We start from the raw sequence: 12321 nt of genomic DNA on the forward strand, positions 1-12321 counted from the left end.
ATATATGTAATTTAAATATACTTTGCATATTTCATTATCATAGCTAACATGTTTCTAAGGTGTGCTTCTTTTTGAGCTGTACTAAAATATTTCTCTCGCGTGTGTAGCATGCGTTTCAAAACCAAAAACAATTCATGTGGATTGGCGGTTTCATCACTGTTTTTCTCTATTTTAATAGAAATCCAGATTGTGAAGGGAGCGATTTTCAGGAACACCCCAACAAAGAAACACAATAATAGTGTAATAAAATCACACAATGATGACTTATTAAAATCTTGGCTCTTATGAATCTTCTACTTACAAGAAGTAAGTGAAGAGTCAGCGTTTAGCAGGATAATGAAGAATCAGCATTGATCAGGAAAGCAGGATTGGATATGTTCTTGTTCAGAGTTGTGGTCATGTAAAAAATATCACGGGAAGACCATAGTATGGACCAATTGGCACAGGTTTATAAGAATAAAAAAACATAAGAAATGTACTCACAATATGTACATCAAGTGTAGACACATAAAGGTATCTTTTGCGGCGGGGTGAGAGTCTGGTCTTTCTGTGTGAAACCTCCTCGATCTGTCCGTGGTAACCGGCGTCTGACATCACATCCTTCTGAGACGGACTGCTTCCGGTACAACAGAGGACAGGAACGGATGGTATGCGAATGGTAAGGCGGCAGGAAAGGACTCTTCAACCACAGTCTTGGAGCAGGAACGGTCGCATGCGGTGTACAGGCTTAGCTCTACGCGTTTCGCTGATCTCACAGTCAGCTTCCTCAGGAGCAATATGACATCCCCCATGGGCCTATAGCTTATATTGTATGTGCAATTAGCAATTAATTGGCGAATTAATCACAGGTTCTCTCTTAAAGGAGTACATAACCTTGTGGTTCAAAAACAGACGAACATTTAAGGTTTTATTAATAATTCAAAATTATTAATAAAACCTTAAATGTTCGTCTGTTTTTGAACCACATGGTTATGTACTCCTTTAAGAGAGAACCTGTGATTAATTCACCAATTAATTGCTAATTGCACATACTATATAAGCTATAGACCCATGGGGGATGTCATATTGCTCCTGAGGAAGCTGACTGTGAGATCAGCGAAACGCGTAGAGCTAAGCCTGTACACCGCATGCGACCGTTCCTGCTCCAAGACTGTGGTTGAAGAGTCCTTTCGTGCTGCCTTACCATCCGCATACCATCCGTTCCTGTCCTCTGTTGTACCGGAAGCAGTCCGTCTCAGAAGGATGTGACGTCAGACGCCGGTTACCACGGACAGATCGAGGAGGTTTGACACAGAAAGACCAGACTCTCACCCCGCCGCAAAAGATACCTTTATGTGTCTACACTTGATGTACATATTGTGAGTACATTTCTTATGTTTTTTATTCTTATAAACCTGTGCCAATTGGTCCATACTATGGTCTTCCCGTGATATTTTTTACATGACCACAACTCTGAACAAGAACATATCCAATCCTGCTTTCCTGATCAATGCTGATTCTTCATTATCCTGCTAAACACTGACTCTTCACTTACTTCTTGTAAGTAGAAGATTCATATGAGCCAAGATTTTAATAAGTCATCATTGTGTGATTTTATTACAGGCATACCCCTCATTAACGTACGCAATGGGACCGGAGCATGTATGTAAAGCGAAAATGTACTTAAAGTGAAGCACTACCTTTTCCCACTTATCGATGCATGTGCTGTACTGCAATCGATATATACGTGCATAACTGATGTAAATAACGCATTTGTAACAGGCTCTATAGTCTCCCAGCTTGCGCACAGCTTCGGTACAGGTATGGAGCCGGTATTGCTGTTCAGGACGTGCTGACAGGCGCATGCGTGAGCTGCCATTTGCCTATTGGGCGATATGTACTTACTCGCGAGTGTACTTAAAGTGAGTGTCCTTAAACCGGGGTATGCCTGTACACTATTATTGTGTTTCTTTTTTGGGGTGTTCCTGAAAATCGCTCCCTTCACAATCTGGATATCTACTACTGCTTATGAGGGAATTCGTACAAACTTCCCTGTGAAGGTTGAGAATTTTTTGGAACACTTTACATATCATTGTGTGTATTCACTATACTGTGTCCTAGCGCCTTCTAAATCACTTGGGTTAACTTTCTCTATTTTAACTCATGCAATTTGTAATACTGAATATTGCAGGTAATCAAATTTCATTTTGTGATTTATGACCATAGGAAACCTTACAGTTTGACAAGGGCAAAATCACAGCTACGAAAATATCCCCATAGTGTACTGTACATTGCAGTTATTTTGCCCCTGAATTTCTCAACTATTACCTTAATACATAGCCCCTATTGTATGCATTTAATATTAACTTACACTATTTCAATAAAATGTAAGAAGCTTTTAAAACCAATTTTGATCATCTGATGTGACATGATTGACTGTTATGCCTCACAGCATTCTGTCATGTTTCCTAATGTTCGTTTCAAACCACCGTTATAATGATACAGTACATCTGAAAAAAATTAGATGTAGAGACTTATAAGTGACATTGAATTGCATACGTGCAACTCTTGCATATTGTCGGTTGCATTCATTAGGCAGTATTGCCTAATGATAATGATATTTCAAAGAAGTTTGCACAATATTTAAGTATCTTGAGCTTAAAAGAATATCCAAAAAGAATAAAACAGGAAAAGGAAAACCTTTACCTCAAACAATAGTGCTAATGTCCAGGTTTTCATTGAGACCTCATGTTGGGTATTTACAGTATACTTATATAGTCACAATTATTTTCACCTTTGCACTTTACTATAAGTTTGTGTTAGCTTTTCATGATCTATACCATTATGCACTTCACTGTATTATCTTTGTTTCATTGCTATCTTACCCACCAATTGGATTCAAGGAAGGGCTATAAATATCCATCAAGCCCCCCCTGGGATCCCACTGATGAAGTCAGTTAATTACTGATGAAACGCGTTGGGTGCATCATCACGTTGAGGGTGGGGCTACATGAGGACTCCCTGAGATGAAGTCAGCTGTTCTATTGAGAGACCGCTCCTGCCTGACTGCCTCCGAGGGAAGAGTTCTACTATGTGTCTACAGTTGCGCTTGTTCAGCTGAAAATTTCATTACATCTGGGCTCATTGTTAAGGAGATTGATTTCACCATCTATCACATTGGAATTGCCTGAACAATGCAACTGCTTCTGGAGTCATTTATATATCTCTTCTAGGGAGGACTGATAAGATATATTTTCATCTACAGGACTCTATAGACTTTTTCACTTGACTATAGACTTTTTCACTTGAATCTCAGGGTCTCCTCACTCACCATATATTGCTGCAGCAATAGACTCTTTTTTTTATTGTTATTATTTCTGTTTTGTTATTCTGCTACATTTATGGTCACATATTATTTGTATTTTATATATCATTTTATTAAATTGTTATTATTTATCCATAGGATTGTATGCTCACATTTGATGTTTTTCTATATGTTATTTAGGAACTAGTTATTCCTCGTTGAGCAGCCGTTCCAAATTATATTTGATTTCTTTTTGCCTAGTCATTTTCACTAATTGTTTGAGCTTATACTTTTTTCATATGAGTTCCTTTTTACTGAGCGCTGGTTAATATCTTTATGTATATGTAGCCCTCTTTCCTACGCTCTAGAGAGGCTACGGGTACTGCACACACCTGTGGCTCCAGGAGATCTGAACCTCTGCTTAACTGGGAGCCTAGGGTAACACTTATCTTAGCGGCAGCGCCTCCACTAACCCAGGATCCCCATCATGTAAGATTCCCCTGGGCAAGAACCATCGCAACACACATATGCTTTGAACTGTTTTACTGTAACGCACAGAATAACCCTTATCACTTTATATGGCAATCACACATTCATTAACTTATACTATACTTATAACGCTACTGGCTCGGCCACTCTCATAAGGAGTAATGTCTCTGTCCCGTCACCACGTGTCCCACACCGTGTCCATGTACTGTATTTGTATATAGGATCAGTCCTTTGGCCACTCCACTTAGTGTCCCCAAAGAGAGTTCCCTAAGGCGGGATCAGCGCCTGTTGACCGGTGTTGGTGCACCTTATTTAAATACCTTCCGGTCACTGCGGTGACCGGTGACAACTTCAAAAAGGATCTGCCGATCCAGCGCAGTTGGTCTGATGTCACGATGCTCAGCAACCTGGTCCCAGATGACTGCAACAACCGCAACTCAGCACACTTTGTCCCTAGCTGCTTATTCATTAAGGGGATGATGTCACTATCACTATAGGGCTTCCCTGCATTCCACAACCTACGGTGACTCAGGGAATCTATTTGGACCCTCAGGGAAGATCTGCACACACCCTGCACACACACTACCTCCTTCCCTGCTCCTCCGGTGCCCTCTGGCTAGCGTGGCCTCTCCCCCACGCTTCTCTTTCCTGCCTCCCATGAATCCAGCCCTCCTATTGGCTCCCTGGCATCAGGTGACTCCGCTAAGGCTCCTGGGAGTTGTAGTTACTAGCTGAGCCTCTATCTTATTGGCCATTCGTTCGCACGCTTGCATTGCGCATGGGCGACCTCTCTGTTCTGACAGTGCCCTTACTGTTGCGCAATAAACATGGCGGCGCCCTATACTGTCGGGCCGCCACGGAACCTTAAACCACTCCCTCCGGAGACGCACTGCAGCAGCAGAAGGCAACTTAACACATTCCTACATTCTCCCCCTCGCAGAATCGAACATCCCCACTTGGGAACGTAACCATAACATATTTACACATTTTTGCACACCTTATCCTTTATACTCTACATGAGGTTATACATTTCAGTCAGCATGCCAATTACAGATCTCACTTTATGGCGAGCCCACTGCTGAGCCTCATAATGGGGTGCACCCAAATTGATCATAAGCCGTCCTCGTTGGAGGTTGACCAGCTCTTTGGCTTCTGCGAAGCTGCTCTTTGGCTACTTCCTCGGGAGAGTAACAAGTCTCAGTTGACACTTCAAATTCTGCCCTTGAGGGGCTCAATATGTCTACACAGTCTTTTTGGGGCACAAAGCATGGGCTCGCAGGTCTAGGGGCTGGCTCACTGGAGTCAGCGTATCTGTCGTTGGACCAAGGGGCTCTTTACCCATAGCTCCTTGGGGAGATGCCCCCACGGTCGGAAGGCCCCTTTGAGAGGTTCCTTCCATAGGATTCTCAGAAGTGGCATTTATTACAGTCTCTGGGACATCCTCTGGGCTGTCAGCTTCTCCGTCGAGTGGAACAATGGGTACTTCCAATTCATTATCCCCTACTTGTGGTATAGGAAGAAGATGGTTTCGGTGCCATACCTTTACCCGGCCTTCGGAGTCCTTGATGCGATATACCGGGAGGCCAGGCATCTGTGATTCCACTTCAAACACCCCATCCCTCCATCTATCTGCCAGTTTGTGCTTTCCAGGAATACCCAAATTACGGAGGAGGACTGCATCCCCTGGGCGTAATTCTTTGTGTCGCACCTTGTGATCATAACGCCTCTTATTACTCGCATTCAGTTGCGCCACTGCCTTCTCGGCCAATTTATAGGCCTGCTGCAGACTGTCTTGTAGCCTTTGCCCATATCAAAAATGCGTCCTGTTGGATACCCCATCGGTATCCGCAGTCGCACATCCACTGGCAGCCTAGCTTCTCGACCAAACATTAAGAACTATGGAGTATACCCTGTAGACTCATGTAGAGTACAGTTATAGGTGTGCACCAATGTCTCTACATGTTTACTACACTCAGTCTTCTGAGAGCCTTTCAGTGTGCCTAACATGTCAAGTAGCGTTCGGTTGAATCGTTCAGGCATGGCATCCCCTTCCAGGTGGTATGGAGTAGTCCTTGACTTTGTGATATTCAACAACCTCAGCAGTTCCCGAATGAGGGTACTCTCAAAGTCTCTGCCCTGGTCAGAGTGCAATCAATTCGGCAGTCCATAGTGCATGAAGTATTTCTCCCACAGTACTTTGGCCACTGTCACCGCCCGTTGATCTTTGGTAGGAAAAGCTTGAGCGTATCTTGTATAGTGATCTGTGATCACCAACACATTTCCGATACCCTGTGTGTCGGGCTCGATACACAAGAAATCCATGCACACCAGATCCATGGGGCCGGAGCTATTCAGATGGGCCATGGGGGCCGCCAGGGTGGGGAGTGTCTTCCTCTGTATACAGCGAGTATACTGTCGGCAATGCATTGCCACGATTCTCTCATTTTTGGCCAATAGAACCGGTCACGAAGTAACCGAACGTTTTGTCAACGCCCAGATGGCCATGATCATCATGTAGCGCCCGGAGAACCATGTTTCTTAGGATTTGAGGCAAAAATAACTGTCGCCGGTTGGGATGATTATGGTACGGTATGACCCGATACAGTAGCCAGTTGTCCAGTTTGAATTTTGCGAACTCCTTCATTAATAGTTTCACCAATTCTCTGGGGGCTTGCTTAAGTAGGGAAGGATTCTCTTGTTGCAAGGCTTGACGAGCTAGTTCCACCACTGGGTCTTGAATCTGATATTGCACCAAGTCCTTCCATGAAATGATCTTATCCTCCGTGATATTCATTCCTTACGGACGTCGGTACGCTCTAGGGACTGCCCGGGATTGACACCCTAGCGAGTCACTTGACCATTGACCACTGCCGCTAGAGAACATAGTGCACGTATGCCAGGTCCCAGAATCTCTTCCCACACTTCTTCATCAGTAGTAGGATGGAGCCCCGGACATTCCCGACAGAGCATCTGCCCCTACGTTGGAGGGGCCCAGGTTTGTACTTAAGATTGAACCGGTTAGCCAGCGCTGCTAACCACCGGTGACCCGTCGCATCCAATTTGGCGGACGTATTGATGTAGGTCATTGGGTTGTTGTCAGTCATGACTTTGAACTGTACCCCATACAAATAGTCATGTAGCTTGTCCACCATAGCCCACTTAAGGACTAGAAACTCCAACTTGTGGACTGGATAGTTCTGTTCTCTTGGGGTCAAGCTTCGACTAGCATATGCCACCGGTCGGAGTCCAGTATCATGTTTCTAATGTAACACTGCCCCCAAGCCGTTGAAGCTGGCATCCACGTGCAGAACGTATTCTCGATCGGGATCGGCATAGGCCAACACCGGGGCTTGTGTTAGATTGGTTTTCAGCCCCAAGAACGCTTTTTCCCTGGCAGGGGTCCATTTCTCCCCAAAGGGTGTTTGTGCAGTGGTATCTTTCCTTCCTGGGTCTTCAGGATAAATCTTTAATAGGTTATTCAGGATTTTAGCTTTGCTTGAGTAACCTTCCACAAATTGACAGTAGTAACCGCAAAACCGCAGGAAGGACCGTAGTTCCTGGACATTGTTGGGTCTGGGCCAATTCACTACCGCCTCTATCTTCCCCGGATCAATTGATATCCCTTCGGCTGATACAATATGGCCCACATATGTCACGGACGTGCGGCAGAACTTGCATTTGTCCATAGACAGCTTAAGCCCCTCCTGTCGGAGTCGATCCAGCACCTTTAACAACCGCTCCTCGTGTTCCTCCAGGGTTTTCCCGAACACTCTAATGTCATCCAGGTTACACCAGGCATTCTTGTGGGTTCATGTCCCCCAGCGTCTTTTCCATCAACCGCTGAAAGGTTTCGGGGGCTCCACATATCCCCTGCGGCATGCACGTGAACTGGTAGAAACCTAGCGGGCAGATGAACGCTGTTCTCTCTTGATATTCCAAATCCATGGGTACCTGATAGTACCCAGACCTCAAATCCAGCACGCTGCACCACTTGCTCCCAGACAAGGCGTTCAGGAGATCTTCGATTCGTGGGAGGGGGTACTGTTCAGGTACAGTACGATTGTTCAACGTCCTATAGTCCACACATAGACGTACGGTCCCATTCTTTTTGTGTACTACCACAATAGGCGAGGCATAGGGACTTCGTGATCCTTGAACAATCCCAGCTTCCTCCATTTCAGCTAATAGCCTTCTCACCTCTTCCACATCTCGGGGTGCTATGCGACGAGACCGTTCGCGGAACGGCATTGTATCATTCAGTCGAATGGTATGGCGGGGGCTGCGACTGCACCCCACGTCCATATCACTTGTGGAAAACACCTCCAGCCGAGTTTCCAGCTTGGTCTGCAATCTCCCCTTCCATTCCTCTGACAACAGCGAGTCTCCGAAGTCGAACGCCAACTTTGGAGTTACTGTATGAACGGTGGCCACCGGGCGTCTACCTTCTGCCTTCCTCTCAGGGGTCACCAGGTAGATTCGACCCAGCTGCTGCCGATGATCAATGCGCATGGGGTAAAGAGAGAGGTTTCTCACGTATACTTGAGTTCTGGATGGGATTCTTCCCGTCCACTTCTTCACCGTGGCCAACACCTCATAGCCGAGTCGCTGGTCATCAAGTGCCGTGCTTTCCAACGAGAATAGTCGATCCTCCGGACGTCTGGCGGGATAATGACACGTTGCAACCATCATTTTTCCTGCTCCAGGAGGAATCTCGGTCACCCCTCACTCTTGATTGCAACATCCCATGTTCTTCTTCGGTCGCAATTCTACCGCAAGCCTCTTGTAACACCGGGCAAGCAGCAAGAGCCAGCAACGGTAGTTCACCTGCTTCCTGCAAATACATGCGGATCACTGCTTGGACGATGTCTGTATTGGTCCCCATGATTGTAGGAGCGCTGGGATGTTCCTGGGGTTCTGGGCACACTAAAGCTTCCACCTCCATGGGATGATGCTTGCCTGTGGGATATCCAGGTGTACTTTAACCACTCCATCAATAGGGTAGTCTTCATGGCTCAGCCCTCTCAACCTCAGGGTGTCGGCGGATAGTAGTGGCAGCCGATGCAGATGTTGATCATAGAAGGGTCGATACACTATGGTCATCTGGGATCCAGTATCCATCAGTGCTGAGGCACTGAGATGGCCGCCGGTCCAATTCGGCTATTCATCGGGGACGGGCCCATCGCTTCACTGGTTTGAGGAGGGCACAGCATGGACTTGGCCGGTCGGGTGCCGTTCTTCGTTGGGAGGGGCTCGAATATGCCCCATCTTTCCGCAGGCGTAACACTGGAGGTGGCTGCAGGCGGGGCTATCTCGGAAGGTTGGTGATGTTCGCCCGGGCGCGGGGCACTCTCGGCCAACTGCAGGTTCTTAGAAGTCCTCCTTCTCTGGGTTCACATCCGCTGGCGCCTCAATTTTAGCTTCTGACTTCTTAGCTTCTTTGACAACTACCCCCGTCTTCTTTCCCGGGGTCAAGTCACTTCCCAACAGCACAGTCTCATGTGCCTGCACTCGATCCATCAGGTCATCAAACATCAGAGCTTGTCCGGGCACTAGGTAACCACTGATGCGCACGGATACCGATGCAGTGGAAGAAGTCCCCTCAATAATTGTGTGGTGCGCAGTCCGTCAGTATCCACCTTTTGCACCACCTGCCTCCTTACCAGGGTCCACAGGTCCAAATGTAGACGCCTAAGAAAATCAGACACCATCTCTCCCTCCTTTTCAGCCAGAGTATGAAACTTGGCCATCAGTGTAAATGCGTCCACTGGGATCCCATAAGCTTTGGTAAGGGCGTAGATGATGCCAGCCGTATTGGCATCCGGATAATCGTCCTGGTAACAGTGCGTAAAGCTGGGGGTCGCAGGCATTTGATTATGCACTGCCTTCGCATGGCATCCGTGCAGGACCACTCAGGAAGTACCTGTTCCGTATGATCCAACCACTCTTCAAAACCGACTTCTCCCAGTGGAGTTGGTTTGTCACCGGAGAACGCCTTCTGCTTCCGGTATTGATGGGATTGTGTGGAGTGGTGTATGGCTTCTGCTAGCACAGGGAGAGACACGTTATCAGGCAGACTATTGCCAGTAGGGGAGTAGGCATCCAGTCTAGACATGCTGGCTCTACTTAGCACTGGCCTAGTGGCAGAGGGGGTGAACGAAGCGCCTAGACCCATTGCAGCAGGCCATCGGGGGTTCAAACTGCTCTCAGGGGTACGGAAAGGGTTGGTCGTGACTGTGCTTGATGGGCCAGGATAACCCCTCTGTGGTGTGGACGCAGCTAGGGGTTCGGCGTGGTCCACCTTTACTAGCGGGCAATGAATGCCGGGAGCGTCGAGAAGGATTCATTCTGAGGGAATGGCTTCAGGGCATATATCCCGGTCTGTAACGAATAATATTTTTTGCCAGTTATGCTCCCTGTCATAGTGATGGTCTTGCACTCGGGCAGTGTCCAGGAACGGAAGCTTCCTTACTTGATCAGTCACCGTGCCCAGGGAGATGGCGGCGGGTTCGTGTCCAATGGCAAGGGCACAGGTCAGGGGGATTTCATGCCGCTGGGCCCACTTACGCACCTCGGGCTGTGAGGGCACAAACATGGCAGAACAAAATATAGCACAGTTGAGAAAAAAAATTATAGGGCACCCCAGGTCTGAATCTCAGCAGCGCCTCCAAATGTAGCCCTCTTTCCTACGCTCTAGAGAGGCTACGGGTACTGCACACACCTGTGGCTCCAGGAGATCTGAGCCTCTGCTTAACTGGGAGCCTGGGGTAACACTTATCTTAGCGGCAGCGCCTCCACTAACCCAGGATCCCCATCATGTAAGAGTACCCTGGGCAAGAACCATCGCAACACACATATGCTTTGAACTGTTTTACTGTAACGCACAGAATATCCCTTATCACTTTATATGGCAATAACACAGTCATTAACTTATACTATACTTATAACGCAAGTGGCTCGGCCACTCTCATAAGGAGTAATGTCTCTGTCCTGTCACCGCGTGCCCCACACCGTGTCCATGTACTGTATTTGTATAAAGGCTCAGTCCTTTGGCCACTCCACTTAGTGTCCCCAAAGAGTGTTCCCTAAGGCAGGATCAGTGCCTGTTGACCGGTGTTGGTGCACTTTATTTAAATACCTTCCAGGTCACTCTGGTGACCGGTGACAACTTCAAAAAGGATCCGCCGATCCAGCGCAGTTGGTCTGATGTCACGATGCTCAGCAACCTGGTCCCAGATGACTGCAACAACCGCAACTCAGCACACTTTGTCCCTAGCTGTTTATTCAGTAAGGGGATGATGTCACTATCACTATAGGGCTTCCCTGCATTCCACAACCTATGGTGACTCAGGGAATCTATTTGGACCCTCAGGGAAGATCTAACCTATGCAGGTGGGTCATGGACCCCCTGCACACACACTACCTCCTTCCCTGCTCCTCCGGTGCCCTCTGGCTAGCGTGGCCTCTCCCCCACGCTTCCATTTCCTGCCTCCCATGAATCCAGCCCTCCTATTGGCTCCCTGGCATCAGGTGACTCCGCTAAGGCTCCTGGGAGTTGTAGTTACTGGCTGAGCATCTATCTTATTGGCCAGCTGTTCGCGTGCTTGCATTGCACATGCGCGACCTCTCTGTTCTGACAGTGCCCTTACTGTTGCGCAATAAACATGGCAGCGCCCTATACTGTCGGGCCACCGCGGAACCTTACACCACTCCCTCTGGAGACGCACTGCAGCAGCAGAAGGCAACTTAACACATCCCTACATATACACACATTTTCAGATTCATTGAGTCTCCAATTGGCTCCTGGGATCTTGATGTTTGATCTGAGCACTGAATTTCTATTGGTGCATGTTCCAACCAGTTTATAGCGTGTATTTTATAGTGTTTTGGGAATACTTCTAGCCCTTAGAAAGATATAATTGATCCTGGAGTCCCGCCTTATTTGTGGTGAGCACAGCGTGACAATATGGTAAAATGTATAAAGTTAAATACTTCAATAACAATATTTTCTTGACCATTTAGGTCCTGTTCATATAGCAAAATGAAAAAATCTCCCAAGCTAAAAAGGTGGGGAGGGGTGAGCTCTTGGAGGAGGGGCCACCTTCCTCCAAACAACTGTTCCCAGTTAGAAACTGAGCTTGCTAGGAATGTGTGTGTTAATTCAATTTCTGTTATTTACATTTGCCATGCTCAATAGCCCTTCTTTTGACACATATATATGTATATATGTGTGTGTGTGTGTGTGTGTGTGTGTGTGTGTGTGTGTGTGTGTGTGTGTGTGTGTTTGTGTGTCAAAAGAAGTGCTATTGAGCATGGCAAAAGTGTGTGTGTGTGTGTGTGTGTGTGTGTGTGTGTGTGTGTGTGTGTGTGTGTGTGTGTGTGTGTGTGTGTGTGTGTGTGTGTGTGTGTGTGTGTGTGTGTGTGTGTGTGTGTGTGTGTGTGTGTGTGTGTGGTGTGTGTGTGTGTCAAAAGAAGTGCTATTGAGCATGGCAAAAGTATGTGAGTGTGTTTATATATATATATTGATACACACAGAAATACCGCTCAACACA

The 12321-nt window shown here is 47.0% G+C and overlaps 1 protein-coding gene across 1 annotated transcript; it reads right to left on the reverse strand.

The window, feature by feature from the left end:
* Positions 1 to 7032: 7032 nt before the first annotated feature.
* LOC142490631 (uncharacterized) lies at positions 7033 to 7458 on the reverse strand. The gene has a single exon (XM_075593049.1). It carries the CDS (start codon positions 7456 to 7458, stop codon positions 7033 to 7035), a length of 426 nt encoding a protein of 141 aa, XP_075449164.1.
* Positions 7459 to 12321: the final 4863 nt, after the last annotated feature.

This window comes from Ascaphus truei, chromosome 3, assembly GCF_040206685.1.
Source record: "Ascaphus truei isolate aAscTru1 chromosome 3, aAscTru1.hap1, whole genome shotgun sequence".
NCBI classification, from domain to species: domain Eukaryota; kingdom Metazoa; phylum Chordata; class Amphibia; order Anura; family Ascaphidae; genus Ascaphus; species Ascaphus truei.